This window comes from Rattus norvegicus, chromosome 5 (assembly GCF_021556685.1).
Source record: "Rattus norvegicus strain SHRSP/BbbUtx chromosome 5, alternate assembly SHRSP_T2T, whole genome shotgun sequence".
Taxonomy (NCBI): domain Eukaryota; kingdom Metazoa; phylum Chordata; class Mammalia; order Rodentia; family Muridae; genus Rattus; species Rattus norvegicus.
The window spans coordinates 138,505,144-138,524,588 of NC_141538.1; the positions used below are offsets into that span (position 1 = coordinate 138,505,144).

The 19,445-nt window shown below is 45.3% G+C and overlaps 1 protein-coding gene and 2 pseudogenes across 1 annotated transcript; all 3 read right to left on the minus strand.

Moving 5' to 3' along the window:
* Positions 1 to 245: 245 nt before the first annotated feature.
* Or10ak7 (olfactory receptor family 10 subfamily AK member 7) lies at positions 246 to 1,193 on the minus strand. The gene has a single exon (NM_001000413.1). It carries the CDS (start codon positions 1,191 to 1,193, stop codon positions 246 to 248), a length of 948 nt encoding a protein of 315 aa, NP_001000413.1.
* Positions 1,194 to 7,730: 6,537 nt separating this feature from the next.
* Mrs2-ps1 (magnesium transporter MRS2, pseudogene 1) lies at positions 7,731 to 9,012 on the minus strand (annotated as a pseudogene).
* On the minus strand, positions 15,609 to 16,550 carry Or10ak7d-ps1 (olfactory receptor family 10 subfamily AK member 7D, pseudogene 1; annotated as a pseudogene).

Sequence of the window (19,445 nt, forward strand, 5' to 3'; positions counted from 1 at the left end):
TCTCATAGAGTCAGGGGAGAGGGGAAGGAATAGGGGGACTCCAGAGGGGAAATCGGAAAAGGGGATAACATTTGAAATGTAAGTAAAGAAAATATCCAATTTATAAAAAGAAATGTAAATACATAAAATGCTCAATAAAAACATTAATGGCAAAGGGTTAATTTGAAAATTTTGAAATGCAAAAGAAAGACACTGTACTCTCTTTAATAGTGAATACTCTAAGTCAAGCTCCCCAGGATGCTGGCTCACCAGTCCACCCTACCATGTCCCATCACCTTGAGAAATGCCCTCTTGATATCTTTGTTTCTCAGACTGTAGACCACAGGGTTGAGCAAGGCTGTGAAGACATTGTAAAAGAGTGAGATCTGCTTGTCTCGCTCAGGAGAGTAGCTGGAGCTGGGCCTCATGTAGATGTAAGTGGCTGGAGCATAGAAGAAAGTGACCACAGTCAGGTGGGAGGCACAGGTAGAGAAAGCCTTGCAGCGGCCCTGGGTGGAGTTGATCTTGAGAATTGCCTTGGCAATGCGAATGTAGGAGGCCACAATGAGGGAGATTGGAGTAACGACCACAAAGACACTCAATACAAAGTCCACCATCTCAATGAGGTGGGTGTCCATGCAAGCCAGGCTCCGCACTGAAGGACCTTCACAGAAGTAGTGGTTGACCCTGTTGGGCCCACAATAGGGCAGACTCATGGTGAAGAAAGTATGCAGCAAAGAGGAAGAGAAACCACAGATCCATGACCCTGCTGCCATCCGTATGCACAGGCCCCAGCTGAGGATGACAGTATAGCGCAGTGGATAGCAAATGGCCACATACCGGTCATAAGCCATGACAACAAAGAAGGTGCACTCAGTTATACCCAGGGCCCCAAACACATACATCTGCACCCAGCAGCCAGCAAAGGAGATGGTCTGAGAGTGAGCAAGAAGATGCACCAACATCTGGGGCACGGTGGTGGTGACATAGCTCATATCCAACAGGGAGAGGGTACAGAGGAAGAAGTACATGGGCGTGTGCAGCTGTGTGTCCAGGCAGACCAGCATGATGATGAGCCCGTTGCCCAGGACTGAGCTCAGGTAGATGAGAAGGAAGACAATGAAGAGGATGCTGTTTGTCATGGGGTCACTGGAGAAGCCGATCAGGATGAACTCAGAAACCCAACTTTGGTTGTGCACCGGAATCATCCACATGGTGGAGGCTGTAAGAGAATCCATTATTCTCTGTGTGTCACCTGACACATGTCAGAAGTAAAGACAGAAAACAGAGATCCAGGCTAAGGAGATGGCTAAGAGGGGACCAGACAGCTCAAAGCTGTGTCCAACTCCAGTTCCAAGAGATCTGCTCTCATCTCCACAGGCCAGACATACACACATGTGCACAAACATGCACGTAGGCAAAATCCATATACATAAAATAAAAAGTAATGTTTCTGATGGTAAAAAAAAGGAAGAAGAAAGACTGGAATGTGGGTTCTGAGCTCAGTGGTCAGCTCCTTGCACTCTTCTCTAGTTACTGAACCTCCCAAAGCCTCATTCTCTTCATCCATCTACTAAGACTGATGACAGTCATGTCTCAGGGTTATGATGGCTATCTAAACCATCTCACATAATTCCTGGAAACAAGACATAACACAGGACAGGTCACATGTTGTTACAAACTCTCAATGCATCTCTGGGAAGACAGAGACAGGAAGTCCCCACAGCAAGAGAGAGAAGCTCCACTCACTGAAATGATGAGCACTCGAGTCAACTGAGAGACCCTGCCTCTGTGAATAAGATGGAGAACAACTGAGTAAGGTTTGCATATCAGTCTCTGGACACACACACACACACACACACACACACACACACACACACACACACACACACAGGAAGAAAAACAGACAGGCAGGAAGGCAAACAGACAGACAGACCGACAGACAGACAGAGGCATGGACACCACTGACATGAGAAAAATCTAGTAGAGAAATAGATGAAAAAGGCAGAAATGAACCCCAGACCCGTGCACATAAGGTTAAATGAACAAGGATAGAATCGCATGTGTGCATCAGGGACACTGTGACGTGCGTGTGTGCACTGCACTGGGGACACTTTGTCTCTGTTAGGAAAATGCCCACCTCTCTCTGCACACAAACGTCCATTGCAGGTACACTGTGGATTCAAGGGATAAATCTAAAGCAATTAAAATTTTTAGAATCAATCCTTATAAATATCTTTTGGGGGTAAGCAAAGATTTTCTTAAAGGAACACAAAGAAGTACTTTCCATGGAGGGGAAAAGTATTGGTAAGCCAGAAAACCAAAAAAGAAGTACGCAAAGTATTTATACGCAGACTCAGAAAAGCACAAACATAACATCAGACACTCCAGGAGAGCAGAGGACACTACTGAAGGCATCTCATGGAGGCAGCTGTCTCTTAAGCACTCATGAAGGGTAAGAGGTTCTCACACCATCACTCCTCTGGACATTGCAGAAGAAAACCACAGAGCCACGCCCACCTCTGCTTCTCAGTCTCACATCCCCACACACCTACCAGCAGGGCTGCAGTGACACAGATCTAGTACTAACCAGTGTGACTAGATCCAATGAGGAAGAAAATTTTAAAAAGCTCCTTACTGTGTGCTTGGCTGTGCTCCCTAAGACTGAACACATTCAATGCGTTGCCCAGCAATACAAATATTGGGTATAATTCTGAAACGAGATGCAAGCACATAGACACATACAAGTATACGCTCAAGGAAAGACTGTAGAGGAAATTTCCAAACACTACTCTAAAGAGTCTGAACCAAGGTTCCACTCATAAGCTAATGAGCAAGACAGTGGTTGAGGCAGGAATTGCTTTTGATGGGAGTAGAACCATGAAAGATACTTGAAGCCCTCCTAGTCTTCACTTTCCCCATCCCCTCTCCTGACCAGTCACTGCTCATTGCCCTCACAGCCAACCTTTCCTTCACAGCATACCAGAAGCCCATGATCTCTCCTGACATTTTTTTTAATCAGAGTCTCCATACACTTATTGTCTCTAAGTATTTCTCCTTCAATACTATCTTTTTGTTTGTTAGTTTTGAGACAGGGCTGTTCTGTGTAGCTTTGGATGTCCTGGAACTTACTCTATTGACTAGGCTGGCCTGCCTCTGCCTCCAGAATGCAAAGATTAAAGGTGTGCACCACCACCTCCTGGCTTTTATTTTTAATTTTTAAAATTATTTTTAGAAATATACTTTGATCTTTTCCTTTCCCTTCCCCTTGCTTCAAGTTTTTTTCGCCTCTCATTCTCACTTTTAATACAAAACACAACAAAGGAGGAAAGTAGAAAAGACAAACTGAAAGAAATAAAATCTTTAAAAAAAAAAAAAAGTTACAAAACCAAAACCAACATGGAGTCAGTTTTGTTTTGGACAAGTACTCCTGGGCATGTGGCCCGCCCCACCCTGCCCTGCCCTGCCCTGCCCTGCAGTGTGACCACATATGTTCAGTGATATTTTAGTGGAGAAGTCTGATCTCCGCTTTACCTAGTACATATTAGTCACAAATAGGTTCCTGTTTAGGGGCGGGACTCTATGTCCACTTTCCCTTCTCAGTAATAGGCATGTGTCTGTGTCAACGTGTTCTTCATGTGACTGCTCCAGGGGTTTTTCAAAATTTCACTGTCCTATCTGGCCCCTGTTAAAAGCCTGTTAAGAGCTCTGAAACTCCATCATTTGAGGCAGACACACTGCTCATTCCTAACCTGCCTGCTCTGTGAAGGCTAAGCCTCAGTACGAGCTGTCTCCTCCACCTCCCATCTCCATGCTCAAATCTCCACGGAAGCACTCTCTGTGTCCTGTACACACCTGCCTCTCGCCCACCTTGGGACACTTGCCTAGCTTCTCAGCCTTAGGAGGGGACCGCCACCTGCACTGTCGCCCACACTGTGACCACAGCAGGACACATATAAGCCAGGAAGCACTCCCTGCTACCACCTCCTAGACCTAACCCAGGTAGGATACATTCTGCATTTATTGGTCATTGGCCGGCTACAATCTGAAAAGTTCTAGAGGGAACTGATAACAATTTTGACGTCTAATGCCTTGGACAAACCCCTTCTCTTGTCCTGTTATCTGAATTCCCACATGACTGAGGAAAAAAATTAACAATGATAGAATACGTCTATATGGATGATTTCCTAACCTTTGCAATAATAATGACTAATATTTATTGAGTCATTTGCATAACCAGCCATTGTTCTTGTTCCCACAACTTTAGCTTAACAGCACAACAATTCACTGAAGGAAATGTTATTACCTGTATGTTATAGATGAAAACGTAAGGACTGGAGAAGAGTGGTTTGTCCCAGATTACAAGCTAGAAGTGGGAGTTTGGAGCATCTGGCCTCAGAGCCTGGCTCTCAGTCACTACCTTCTCTGCTCTGGCACACAGGCTCTCAAGTGGGAGATGAAGCTTTTGTGCTTTGTTTTCACGCTACCTAGATGAGCTCATTGAGATTCTGCACAGATCAGAATTCCTAGGACAGAGCTGGACAGCTACCCACAGAGCAGCTCTCCTGGTGAGATTCCCCTCGTGTCTGAGTGTGAAAGGAGCCAGTGTGTAGAGAACGTAGAAAGGTCCAATGAAAGAGGTTTTGAGGTGTGTTTTCTGTGACACAGGCAAGGATAGGAGAGCTCTGGGATGCTTGAGATGTATGTACCATGGACCTTAAGATGGGTGTCCTTGCTACTTCTCTTCTCCAGTCCCACAGAGGCTTGGAACCCACCCACAAACCAAACACCAGTGACCATCTCACCACTCGTAGATCCAAGGAATGTGTCTCTGAATGGCTGTCTCTTCCTCTTAGGGAAAAAAAGCTAGAGGGGGAACCCCTAAAGCAACTGAGAAAAGAGGGTCAAGATTCTAGGCAGTCTAGTGTCCAGGAAAATACCAAGTGCCATGGAGTTTGAAGGCTAAGTCTTTTGATTCCTCTACAAGGAGCAGGCAGCCCTGGCACCTGAGGATGGTGTCTATAAAATCCTGACTAACAAAGGCAAGCTCAGACATCTTCACCTCTTCCCAGTGGGACCAGCAGCTGAGGTTTTATGACCCTGCCTCCTCTTTTAGCTTTCCCAGGAGAGCACAGACAGGCTCACTTCTGTTCCCAGTAGGGATGCTGGGATGAATCCCAGGATGCTGTCAACAAGAGCACTACAAGTGAGGCCCTGGGGACAAGGCAGGAGGAAACAGCCCACAGGTGAGGGGATGGGGACCTGTTCCCTTTTCTGGATTGACTGGGGAATAAGAGCAGCTCAGAGAACAGGAGATGGAACCTGGTCTCCTGTTACACAGGTCATTGTGAACTTGTGATCAAGTTCTCATTGTGATTCCTTTTACCATCCAAACCCTGAGCCCAGACAAGCAGTAATGAGACCATGTTTGCTCACACTTCCTCTACCTTTGGGCAAACCAAAGTCCTCCCTTCCCTACTATACAACGGATCTAGTTACTCAGATACCCTGGTGCCAATGAAGAGGAAATAACAATGGGGACTAGAAAGGCAGCTGTGAGGGCTTTTTTTTTTTAAGTTTTTCTGTTCTTGCAGAAGACTTAGAAGACTTAGTCTGGATCCCAGCACACAGGGCAGCTTACAACTATCCGTCTTCAGTTCTAAAGGACCATGTACCATCTTCTGACTCCCCAGGGATGAGGAATGCATGCATACATGCAGGCGAAATGTTCATACACATAACCAAAAAAATAGTCAACCATATCATACCAACATAGAAGTCAGCTGAGGCATCCTGATGCCAGCAGGCTGAGAAAAATTCCCAGGGGTTCCATACTCTTGGATACAAATAAGAAATGGGGACCAAATACATCAAGCTCCAGAGCTGCTATTCTACCTTGGTTTCATTTCCTGTAGAATTCCAACAGTACCCTCCTCCCTTCTAGGCTTGCTAGATTAAAATGTGATGATGTGCTTGCTGCACCTGCCACAAGTACTGGCCTTTGCTCCATGACCTTTCATCTCCATCCCAGCCTTCTGTCTGAGTCTTGGTTTCCTAAAAGTATCCAGAAAGGAGAAGACTGGACTCTAGGTCCTTTCTGGTTAGGGTAATCGACTGATAAAGTTTAGAATTCCTGTGAGCTGATCCTTAAACCAGATACTAAGAGTTAATTATAAAAAGGCAATTAAATCAATTGTATTGGAAACAGAGACAGGGTGTCTAAGAATGTACTTCAGCTGGATAGCACCTGAGTGAACAAAATGCTTGAGTCTGGAGTTTGATTCATCCCATTGAAAAAGAGAAAAGCAACAGATTCTCCAAAACTCTTCACACCCTGATGGTTGACTACATTTTCCTGTGGTCCGTGTTCAGGCAGTTGATTAGCATGGTGCATTTGCTGGTTGAAATACTGTGTAGTGGTATGTAATCTCCACTGTTGTTCAGTGGCACGTTGGCAACCGTGAGGTTGGCCATGATGGGTGTATTTACATCTCAGTAATTGGCAGTCATCACTAATGTGAACTGCCTTGGCCTCAGCCCTGGCCCCTGCAGTGCTGATGCTAAGCATGTTCCACAGTCCTGAGCCAAACTCCTCTCACTAGTGCTGATGACCCCCATTAGCTCTGGAGAGGCAGGTGAGTTCAGGCAGAGTCTTCCCCGCAGGATCAATGAGGAGACAGAGGTTCAAGGAGAACCAGACAGAACTGATTGAGTGTTGCAAGTAGAGTGAAACAGCCATCCTGGCTCTGTTGGTTTTAGTAATGAAGATTTTATCATAGGGAGAGGCGAGAGAGGAGGGAGAGGGAGGAAGGGAGGGAGGGAGGGAGGGAGGGAGGGAGGGAGGGAAGGGAGGGAGGGAGGGAGGGAGACAGAGAGAGAGAGAGAGAGAGAGAGAGAGAGAGAGAATGGCTGGAAAGCAGTCACATGATGGGGATGGGACTTAGAAAAAGTGATCTGGCAAAAGAGAAAAAAAGAAAAGTGAGGTGGGAGATGCTACACCTTTCCCAATGAGGACTCAAAAAAGTAGGCAACATGACACAACCTCATGGCTGCTCTCAGGGACTACACACCCTGGTTTTTTGTTTTGTTTTGTTTTTCCTGCCTTGCCATTTATTTTAAACAAGAGCTTCTGAGTGGGAAGATAGTGCTTCTATAATTCTTACATTAGCTATGTTCTTCTTTGACAAGCCCACCTGTTAAGTTTTGAGAGGTAGGCAAAGGCATTAGCCCGCTGTATACATTTTCTCTTGGGGAGTGGGTAGCACGACAAGCTCTTAAATCAGGCAATGATCAAAACATCTATAAAATTGTAAGAGAATAAATAAACACTTTCTTTAAACTTAACTTCCCATGGTTCTACTTATAACTGATCAAAGAAGATAGTAACAATATTGATTAATTGGAATCCAACTGTGCTGACAGGAACCACGGGCTCTGCTGAGTCCCTGGGCCATCAGCACAAAGCTGCACTCTCCTCGATATGTGTGATGGCACTGATCTAGATAAGTCTACTCACAATAAATTAATCTATACTTTAAAACACCCATAAAGGCAGTCCTCAAACTTGGTAGGACATAGGATTTTGGCTTTTTACAAAGAAAGCATTATCTCAAAGAATTCTGAAGACACGATCAAGTTGTGAACACCAGAGTATTTTTAGTCATTCATAATTTAAACACCAGTTGTCTTTTTTTCCCCAGAAAGTGATAACAGCTTCAGAAGTATAAAAATTCTTGTCGGCCAGGCTGCTGCTAGCGGCTTGCCAGGATGGTCCTGCTTGCTCCAAGCCCTTCTGTTGTTCACGTCCATCCTTCTATCTTTCCTTTTTAGGAAAGGAGGCCCTCATAGGGGGTAAAGGAGCTTCCAGCTGTCTCCCAAGGGATGAAAGCAACCTCCTCCAGATGGGGCCACTTCCTCTAAACATAATTCCTGTCATCAGCCAAAACACACGATGATCGTCTTCCAGGGGCGATTCCAAATTCATGTCAAAGGTAACTCCCATCAGTCCAAGCGTGAAAGGGAGAAGGTTCCCGTGGTCGGCTGGAGATTTAACCTCATCATCACATTGCGAGGGCTGTCTAGATTGATGAAGATGATGCTCTGTGAATCGTCAGTCAGGACCCGAAGCTCCCGAGGCTCCTTGGAGAGGTCCTCCCGCTACATCTCCTCTGCGTGGTCAACCTCAGTGCTGCTCTTCTCTAAGTCATGTGGGTCGCTCCACTCGGTTAGATAGAGTTCTTCCGGCACCTCCTCCTCATCCGAGAGCTCCATAATCGACTCTGAAATTTTTCATGTCTGTTTCTAACTCAGAGAGACTTTTGCCGTTTTGGAGTAGGACATGCAGTTTGCTTCTGTCGTCAGCAGAGTGCTTGGGATCCATGAATGCATGCATGAATGCATGGAGGGCCTCAAGGATCAGTGGCTGCAGGATGCTTAGTTTCCCTGAAGGGTGTCAATCTAGATAACACCATGGCCCAAGACTGCAGGAGCGCTTCAATAGCTCTGAACTCAAACAGGAATGGGTGGTGACCTTCCCCAGCCAGCTGTGATGGCGGTTACCGGAACAGCTAGTGCTCCGAGTTTAAATTCCGATAATCTAGTATCAGAAGGCACCCTGGAGTTATCACAGCCTTTAAATGCTCCATCCTCGTGATGATCCTGTTGTTTCTGGTAGCGATGCTCATCATGTGCTGAAACTGCCCGTCTCTGGCCTGGAGTGCTAACTCACGGTGTAATTCAGTTTTCTTCCTCTCAAAAGAGGTAACGCGTCCTTCTTTGTCAAACGTTGTCACAGCAAACACCCGGGTCATGCTAGCTAAAGTAGCTTGAGAGGCATCAGAGGTTCTAAACCGCTGCACATCACCTGCAGCACTGGGTGTGCTCGGCGCTGTCTGACTCCTGGAGGCAGAGCAGTCGCACGGCCACAGCAGGCAGTGAGTGAGGCTCAGGCACACAGCCGCCATACACAGGGCCCTCCGGGACTGCTCGGCGCAGGGCAGCAGCCTGGGCAGGCAGGGCAGGCATTTCATGGCCCCCCGGGCAGCCAGAAAGCAGCAACAAGATGCTGGCCCGGTATGCCATAATTCAGGTAGATCAGCGCACTGCGCCAACTGCGACACACCCTGGTTTTTTTTTTTCTTTTTGTTTTTTTGTTTGTTTTTTAAATGACTGCAACACCAAGAGAGTGTCAATGTGGCCCTATCTGCCCATTTCTCAGATAATGAGCAATGACCCAGAAGACATGAGCAATTTGGCAAAGGTCACCCAGCTCGAAAGTGGTAGAACCAACTTCAGGGCCTGGGCCCATGGTCTCTTGGGAGAGACTGACTCTGCCATGTCTATCACATGTCTAATTGTGTGAGTTCAAGCTAATGCTGGGCTGTAACCAAAACCCCTCCTGAGGCTCAGAGCTGGGCCTGACCCACAGTGGTTATAAGACTACACCGAGGTCAGCGTGAAGGACAAGTCCAACTCTAGGGATTTCAGTCTGCACCAGGGGGACCCACAGGTATTAAGGAGAAGATGGTGAGCTTGGAGGAAGAAGAAGCCAGTAGATTCACAGCTCTTACAACCAGGGACTCCCTAATTGGCCCCAGCTGACAATGCCTCATTAGTGGACCGTGTGAGAATTGGCTCATTTGCTAAGATGAGTACTTCACAAACTTTTCTGGGTTACTGTCTGGAGGAAAAAACAAAGAGGAATGGCAGGAGTTTGCTGTGCTGTTAGTAACCACTGAGAGCATTAGCATGGTCCCTTGGGTAAGCCTTAGAGTCTCCATCTCCACGGTGATAGACACTGAGCCATTGCTATAGCAAAGCCTAGGACAGTTGCTGATGCTGCTTTAGGACATTTTGCTGTTCTCTGAGTCAGGAAGGGCCAACACATCCAGCTGCTTATTCTTTTAGAGCCATAGAAACTAAGCCTAGATATAAATCCTCCAAATGAAAATGATTATCAAACAGGTGGACTCGTGTGGGAGCCTGGATTCTTCTTGTGTGGCCCCCAAGCTGTGGGCCCTGTCCATCAGCTTCGTTCTCTGGGGCTTTGAAGGGCTGTTTGTCTTGCTCTCCAACTTAATTCACCCACCACAGTATCTTCCTGCATAGGTTATTAACATCCAGAGTCCCGTGTTGTATTTTCAAAGGTATGTGGGAGAACAGAGGGACACAGAGACCTGGAAAACAGAAGGATGTTGATCAGCATGCAAATGATGTCAGCAGTGTGCAAATGATGTCAGCAGTGTGCAAATGATGTCAACAGCATGCAAATGATGTCAGCAGCATGCAAATGATGTCACCAGAAACAACAAATGGTATGTAAGGATGATGGTGATGATCATATTAGCAACAGTATCCAAGAATGTTACTTTTTTGTCAGGATTTACTTAAAATAACTCATTTCACAGCCAGAACATCCCTATGAAATGTAGTGTTAGCTTGATTTCCAGGTCAGGAAACTGAACTGTACAGTTAGTACCACACCAGTGACTACAACGGGACTTTGCATATTAAGATGTTACAACAGGACCCAAATTCCATGGGGAAGAGAGCTGAACAACCAGAAGTGCAGACATCCTGAGACCACAGGACAGACTGCACTTCTGCACACTTCTGCCAACATCCCTGGTCCAAGGGGAAACTGCACAGTGCCTCTGGACACAGGGATATAGGAACAGTCAGCCACCGGTACCTGTGGATCTTGTCTGCCCCAGGATGGAATTGAACTGGCCAAACATCTCCCTGCACCCAAATCCCATGGGGGAGAGAGCTGGACCCTCAGAAGTGTGGACACTCCTGAGAAGCCAGAGGAGACTACCCTCTGCCCACATTCCAGACCTGAGAGGGATTTGCCTAGTGCCAAATGAGCCCCCTTTTGGCACAAGGTTCTAGAAGCAATCAGGAACAGGGCCCTTCTGATTCCTGGCCATGCCTAGAGCTGGAAGACAGTCACCAGGTGCACCTACACACCTAAACCATAGCACCTGCTCTCAGGAAAGGCTGAAAGAAGACAGGAAAACAGTTCTACAGAAGTGCTGAGACAGAGGCCTACAGCAGGGTCAAGTCACTCCCAGAAACAGCAAGACAAGCAAACACCAGAGACAACCCAAGGGCTAGAGGAAAGTGCAGGAACCAAAGCACAGAAACCAAGAATCCTTGGCATCATCAGAGCCCAGTTCTCCCACCAAAGAAAATACTGGATATCCCAACACACCAGAAAAGCAAGATTTAGATTTAAAATCACACTTTTTGATAATGATGGAGGACTTTAAGAAGGACATAAAGAACTCCCTTAAAGAAATGCAGGAAAACACAAGTAAACAAGTAGAAACTCTAGAGAGTTAGACAGAAAAATTTGCAAATTCATCTGGAATAACAAAAAATCCAGGATAGCTAAAACTATCCTCAACAATAAAAGGACTTCTGGGGGAATCACTATCCCTGATCTCAAGCAGTATTACAGAGCAATGGTGATAAAAACTGCATGGTATTGGTACAGAGACAGACAGATAGACCAGTGGAATAGAATTGAAGACTCAGAAATGAACCGACACACCTATGGTCACTTGATTTTTGACAAAGGAGCTAAAACCATCCAATGGAAAAAAGACAGCATTTTCAGCAAATGGTGGTGGTTCAACTGGAGGTCAGCATGTAGAAGAATGCAGATCGATTCATGCTTATCACCCTGTAAAAAGCTTAAGTCCAAATGGATCAAGGACCTCCACATCAAACCAGATACACTCAAACTAGTAGAAGAAAAAGTGGGGAAGAATCTCAAACACATGGGCACTGGAGAAAATTTCCTGAACAAAACACCAATGGCTTATGCTCTAAGATCAAGAATCGACAAATAGGGTCTCATAAAACTGCAAAGCTTCTGTAAGGCAAAGGACACTGTGGTTAGGACAAAACGGCAACCAACAGATTGGGAAAAGATCTTTACCAATCCTACAACAGATAGAGGCCTTATATCCAAAATATACGAAGAACTCAAGAAGTTAGACTGCAGGGAGACAAATAACCCTATTAAAAAATGGGGTTCAGGGGCTGGGGATTTAGCTCAGTGGTAGAGCGCTTGCCTAGCAAGCGCAAGGCCCTGGGTTCGGTCCCCAGCTCCGAAAAAAAAAAAATGGGGTTCAGAGCCAAACAAAGAATTCACAGCTGAGGAATGCCGAATGGCTGAGAAACACCTAAAGAAATGTTCAACATCTTTAGTCATAAGGGAAATGCAAATCAAAACAACCCTGAGATTTCACCTCACACCAGTCAGAATGGCTAAGATCAAAAATTCAGGTGACAGCAAATGCTGGTGAGGATGTGGAGAAAGAGGAACACTCCTCCATTGTTGGTGGGATTGCAGACTGGTACAACCAGTCTGGAAATCAGTCTGGAGATTCCTCAGAAAATTGGACATTGAACTACCTGAAGACCTAGCTATAACTCTCTTGGGCATATACCCAAAAGATGCCCCAACATATAAAAAAGACATGTGGTCCACTATGTTCATAGCAGCCTTATTTATAATAGCCAGAAGCTGGAAGGAACCCAGATGCCCTTCAACAGAGGAATGGATACAGAAAATGTGGTACATCTACACAATGGAATATTACTCAGCTATCAAAAACAATGACTTTATGAAATTCGTAGGCAAATGGATGGAACTGGAAAATATCATCCTGAGTGAGGTAACCCAATCACAGAAACACACACATGGTATGCACTCATCGATAAGTGGCTATTAGCCCAAATGCTCGAATTACCCTACATGCACAGAACACAGGAAACTCAAGAAGGATGACCAAAATGCGAATGCTTCACTCCTTCTTTAAAAGGGGAACAAGAATACCCTGGGCAGGGAATAGGAAGGCAAAGTTTAGAACAGAGGGAGAAGGAACACCCATTCAGAGCCTGCCCCGCATGTGACCCATACATATACAGCCATCCAATTAGATAAGATGGATGAAGCAAAGTAGTGCAGGCAGACAGGAACCGGATGTAGATCTCTCCTGAGAGACACAGCCAGAATACAGCAAATACATAGGCAAATGCCAGCAGCAAACCACTGAACTGAGAACGGGACCCCCGTTGAAGGAATCTTAGAAAGGACTGAAAGAGCTTGAAGGGGCTTGAGACCCCTATGAACAACACTGCCAACCAACCAGAGCTTCCAGGACTAAGCCACTACCTAAAGACTATACATGGACTGACCCTGGGCTCTGACCTCATAGGTAGCAATGAATAGCCTAGTAAGGGCACCAGGGGAAGAGGAAGCCCTTGTTCCTGCCAAGACTGAAACCCCAGTGAACGAGATTGTTGAGGAGAGGAAGGTAATAGGGGGAGGATGGGGAGGGGAACACCCATAAAGAAGGGGAGGGGCAGAGGTTAGGGAGATGTTGGCCCGGAAACCGGAAAGGGGAATAACAATCAAAATGTAAATAAGTAATACTCAAGTTAACAAAGATAAAAAAAAAAAGACATCCAGGACACGTTTTATAGGACAAATTCTTCCTTCTGCTCCACGAAAAGCTTATCTTACAGAATGTTCATGTTGCTAACTCATGTTGTTATCTTTTTGTGAACTTATAAGCTACAGGAAACCCACTCAGACCTACCTCTCATGGACCAAATAGACTCCATCCAGGTAAGTTCATCTGCCTAAAGTTCCCACTTACTACCTATACCAAAGGGTGGCATTCCTCTGCGTTTCAAATGTACATCTAAGAAAAAAATGTTTTCTTTTTCTCCCAAATGTGCTTAATCTTATTCTCTACCTATAATAAATATATATGTGTGTTCCAGCATCTTATCAAGTCCAGGAGCTTGCTACACCCGGGACAGCTCCAGAGAAGTGACCTCCAGATGTTCACTCTCCTCTCACAGACACAGATGCTTCTATTGGAGCTGTTCCTTCTGACCTGTCCTCAGATGGTTCCACAGACTCTGGACAACAAGGAAACAGCCAACTCTAAGACTGGACAAACATCCCATACCCACATTTCTAGGTTCCCTAGAGACATGTTGCCCCAAAGCAAGCAGGAAGTAGTCAGAGATCATGATGACCCTATTCCTGCTCCACAATCACCTCTAATTTCTCTTTTTTTAATTAAACTAAAACAGGGGAATGTTGGTATTCTGTCTAAGCTCTGCCCCCCACAGCTATCTGGGAACAACCAGGTATGCTCTGCCCCACAGTTGCCTGGCAACAGCCAGCTGTGCCTGACTATAGGGTTGCTTGCCCCCTCCTCCTCCTCTTACACACACTCTCTCTCTCTCTCTCTCTCTCTCTCTCTCTCTCTCTCTCTCTCTCTCTCTCATTCACTTCTCTGCTCTCTTCCCCCCTGTCCCTGTCCCTTCTCTCCTCATCCCCCTCTTCCCTCATGGTCAGCCTTTCCTCTCCTCTACTCTTCTTCTCTCATTAAACCTTTCCATATGAAACCATGTTGGCTTATTGTGCTTTGTCCAGATGCAGGCCAAGACTTAACAGAAAACATGTCATCCCAAAGGAAATCATCAAAGAATCAAAAGTTCCCCCAGCCGTGGTGCCCCTTCCTATAATCCCAACATTGGGCAGGTGGAAGCAAGAAGATCAAAAATTCAAGGTTATCTTTATGAATGTGAGAAGTTCCAGGCCACAGAATAAAGTTGAAGGGACTGAGGCCTCTTTAGTGAAAGAATGGTTCAAGTATTGAATCACAGAGGAATTTCCCGATTAGTCATGGAATTCTACTCTGAAGATGACAGGCTGTCCATATCTGCCACCATCAATTAGGGGGAAAAGAACCTGCAGTGGGCAGCCAAAGGTGAGACACACTCTTGGATTATGCAGGCAATGTAGAGCAGATATTGGGAAGTTCTGATGAGAACCAAACTCCTTCTCTTTCATCAGTGCACCATTTCACAGGAGAGGTCACCATGGTTTCCCATAGACCACACTGAACTTCTATGTGAAGTTTCCTCTCTGAGCTATATTGATTCTGTACCACAAACCATCAATATGACAACACATGCTGTGCTACTTAGAATACACTGCCTCAGCCTTCTGCTGCCTATGGTATGGTGCTCTCCAGAGTTGGTGTGTTTTCTGTTGGTTTAAAGGTATGCTGTTCTGTTCTGTGAACTACATGAAGTTACATGATGTACATTACTTGTCTTCTAGGTATAGGAACCAACATATCAGACCATAGCCAAATGAGTTGCATTACTTCTCTATAGACAAATTCTTTCCATCTCCTGTCAGGCCAGACCTTACTACTTGCTTTGGCCAAAAGAATGTATGGGAAGAGAAGCCGGATATCCTTCCCAAGCTGAATCACTGCGAGTTTCTCCACTGTTTCTTTCCTTCTGTTATAGAATGGCAAGTTGGACATAAGGTTCCTCCTACAAGACAAATATGAGAGCGCAGAGAGTCACTCCCAACCTATAGCTACAAACAAGAGCGGATTACCAAGATGTTTGGAATTATACTTCATGAAACCTATCAATCAATAAGCCATAATGGTTTCAGGATGTTTTGTCCCAACTACTAAGTACTACCTTGGTTCAAATGCACAGGTCAGTTTCATAAAATAAAGACACTGTTCTTTTCTTAAATAGTGAATATTAAAACTCCAACGTCCTAGGAACCTGACTCACCAGTCCACCCTACCATGCCCAATCAACCTGAAAAATGCCCTCTTGATATCTTTGTTTCTCAGACTGTAGACCACAGGTTTGAGCAAGGCCGTGAAGACATTGTAAAAGAGTGAGATCTGCTTGTCTCACTCAGGAGAGTAGCTGGAGTTGGGCCTCATGTAGATGTAAGTAGCTGGAGCATAGAAGAATGTGACCACAGTCAGGTGGGAGGCACAGGTAGAGAAAGCCTTGCAGCGGCCCTGGGTGGACTTGATCTTCAGAATTGCCATGGCAATATGAATGTAGGAGGCCACAATTAGTGATATTGGAATAACAATTGCAAAGAAACTCAACACAAAGTCCACCATCTCAAAGAGGTGGGTATCCATGCAAGCCAGGCTCCTCACTGAAGGACCTTCACAGAAGGAGTGGTTGACCCTGTTGGGCCCACAATATGGTAGATTCATGGTGAAGAAAGTATGTAACAGAGAGAAAAAGAAACCACAGACCCAAGTCCCAGCCACCAACCATATACACAGGCCCCAGTTGAGAATGACAATATAGCGCAGTGGATAGCAAATGGCCACATACCGGTCATAAGCCATGACAACAAAGAAAATGCTCTCAGTAATACTCAAAGAACCAAACACATACATCTGCAACCAGCAGCCAGCGAAGGAGATGGTTTGATAGTGAGCAAGAAGATGCACCAACATCTGGGGCACAGTGGTGGTGACATAGCTCATATCCAACAGGGAGAGGGTACAGAGGAAGAAGTACATGGGCGTGTGCAGCTGTGTGTCCAGGCAGACCAGCATGATGATGAGCCCGTTGCCCAGGACTGAGCTCAGGTAGATGAGAAGGAAGACAATGAAGAGGATGCTGTTGGTTGTGGGGTCTCTGGAGAAGCCGATCAGGATGAAGTCAGAAACCCAACTTTCGTTCTGCCCTGGAATCATCCAAAACACAGGGTCTGTAAAAGAATCCCAGCCACATATGTAACGTTCGATACATGGTAGCCCAGAAATATGGCATCTACAGAAGCAGGAAGGTTGGAGTGGTTATTCTGAGCACACTGCTCAGTTTCTGTGCTCTTTCCAAGTTGTTTAACCCCTCAGTGCCTCAGTGAGCTTCATCTATAAAGTGAAGCTGATGACACCGACAGCCTGATATTATTGTGAATATTTAGCATGTCTAACATAACTCTGTATAGACCACATAACACATGGCATGTCCTAGACTGTCTCATACTCTCATTCTACTCCATAGTGTACATTAGTTCCCCACCCACCCAGCAATAGGTGCCTTAGAAGACCTGAAATGGCCATCAACCTTGTAGAGTCTGTGTCCTGTGCATAACTGGCCTCTCCGTACACCATGGAATCCTTTCTACCTGACCAGATAGTGCATCCTGAGGCTTCATCAACAGAGAGAAGTGGAAGGCTCTGAGCTTCAACAAGTCCAGGACAGTCCTTTCACAGTTGCTGCTTTGAGTTTTCCCTCCCTGGTCTTGAGTCCTCCCTCCCCGGTCTCGAAAGCCAGTGGATGTGTCAGGACTGGCAGTATTCACCTCGTCCTCCATGGTCTCACTGGACCAACAGCCAGCATGACAAGTGCCACACTATCTCTTACACACACACACACACACACACACACACACACACACACACACACCACACCAGCAACTGTAATCCTGACACTTCCAGTAGGCTGCCTATAGCTCCCTGTCAGCAGAGCAGCCCTGGCTACACTCCAGGCAACGTTTTCCACATATGGTAGCCACTTCATGCAAACTCTATCAGGTAGTGTCCACTCACAGGCTACACATTCTTTATTTAACGGCCTCTTCATTGAAGCCTGGATCTCTGTCCAGATTACACAGGCTATATAAGATGGTGACACATCTGTCATCCCATCACTTGAGAGGCAGAGGAAGAACAATCAGCAGTTCGTGTGTAGTCTAGGCTACCTAATGAGTTTGAAGCTAGCCTGAGCTATGTGAGGTTCTATATTTAGAAAAATAAGTAAAAGTAGCCATCAGCTATCTTGTTTCTTCTCTTACCAAACCATTTTTAGGCTTTTTGTCTTGGGTAAGCAAAGAAAGAATACAACCGTCTGAATCTTCAGACCCTTCACTGTGCACACTCCTGCAGCCCACAAGTACAGCCTAGTGGTTTTGTTTCCTTTTTCCTTGCCACTTCTGGATTTTTTAGCTTCTCATTGATTCTTTTCCAGTGTACTTTTTATCAGTTAGCAAGTTCTCATATTGTATTCTCCCAGTTCAAATTAGGGTTCTTCTTGTGTCCTTACTGAATGGGGAATGATGCAAATGCCCTATCCGCGGGAATAATTTTGATAAGAAACACAGAAGTTCTTATAGACCTGTAATCTGCCTAACTTCAAAGCACTTTTATCATTTACAAATTGCCAAGGAACAGCTAATAGAGAGTAAGGGAATCGGACAGAGTCTTCGAGTGGTCACAGTTATTAGTGTCGTTGGAGCATGTGAACACAGGGCTTCTCCAGATGTGGAATTCTAAGAAGATGCCGTGTGCATTGAATTTGTGCCAAGCACTATAAAACTTGAAATGCAATCATGAATAAAAAGTATGACCTAAGGCCATAAAATAATTACTTTCTAGCATGCGCGCGCGCGCGCGCGCGCGCGCGCGCGCGCGTGTGTGTGTGTGTGTGTGTGTGTGTGTGTGTGTGTGTGTCCTCAGGGATGGCCCCAGTGCAATCCATGAAGCCACAACATAGAAGGAGAGTATGCTGTGCAAAGGTGCCAGCATGCAAGTACACACACACAACAAATCAACAAAGAGAACAACAAAACAGACAAATAATTGAAATGCAGGCCCCACACATAGTCAAATGGTTTAGGGTGGAAGGTCACGCTACAGAGCACTGGGTCTAGTGTCTACAAGAAAGGCTACTGTTCAGTGTGGATATTCATGCAGAAAAAGATTTCTTTCTTCCTCACATCCTCCTCTTTCTGCACACACAATAATCAATTCCAGGGCTCCCATATTTTTAGAATCAAAATTAACAACAACAACAACAACAACAACAACAACAATAATAATAATAATAATAATAATAATAATAATAATAATAATGGGCTTTGCCTTATGAGGTAAGCAAAGATTCCTTTAAAAAAAAAAAAAAACAGGGCTGGAGAGATGCCTCAGCAGTTAAGAGCACTGACTGCTCTTCCAGAGATCCTGAGTTCAAATCCCAGCAACAATATGGAGGCTCACAACCATCTGTAATGGGATCTGGTGCCCTCTTCTGGTGTGCCTGAGAACAGCTTCAATATACTCATATACATAGAATAAATAAATCTTTTTTAAAAAACAGAATAAAGTACTGTATTTTTTTAAAGGAGAAGTACTCAGCTGTGTGGTGTGGTGCATACCTTTAATCACAGTCCTTTGGAGGAAGAGGCAGGCAAAGCTCTCTGAGTTTGAGGCCAGCTGGACTATACAGTGAGTTCCAGAGAGCCAGGTCTGTATAGAGAAATTCTACCTCTGGAAGAGCAGGAGGGAGGATTAGATAAATGGTTTAGGATAATTGACTGGTCTTCCAGAGGACCCACATGGCAGCTCACAACTGTCTGTTACTCCAGTTCCACAGGATCTGACATTCTCACACAGAAATACAACAAGGTACAAAAATAAGTAAGTAAGTAAGTAAGTAAGTAAAACTCAAATAATTCCTAGAAAGAATTATTTTTAAAGACTCTTACAAGAAAACACACACTATACATACACACACACACACACACACACACACTCACACACTCACACACTCACACACACAAATGCTTCCCAGGGGTGGCTGCCTAAATAAGC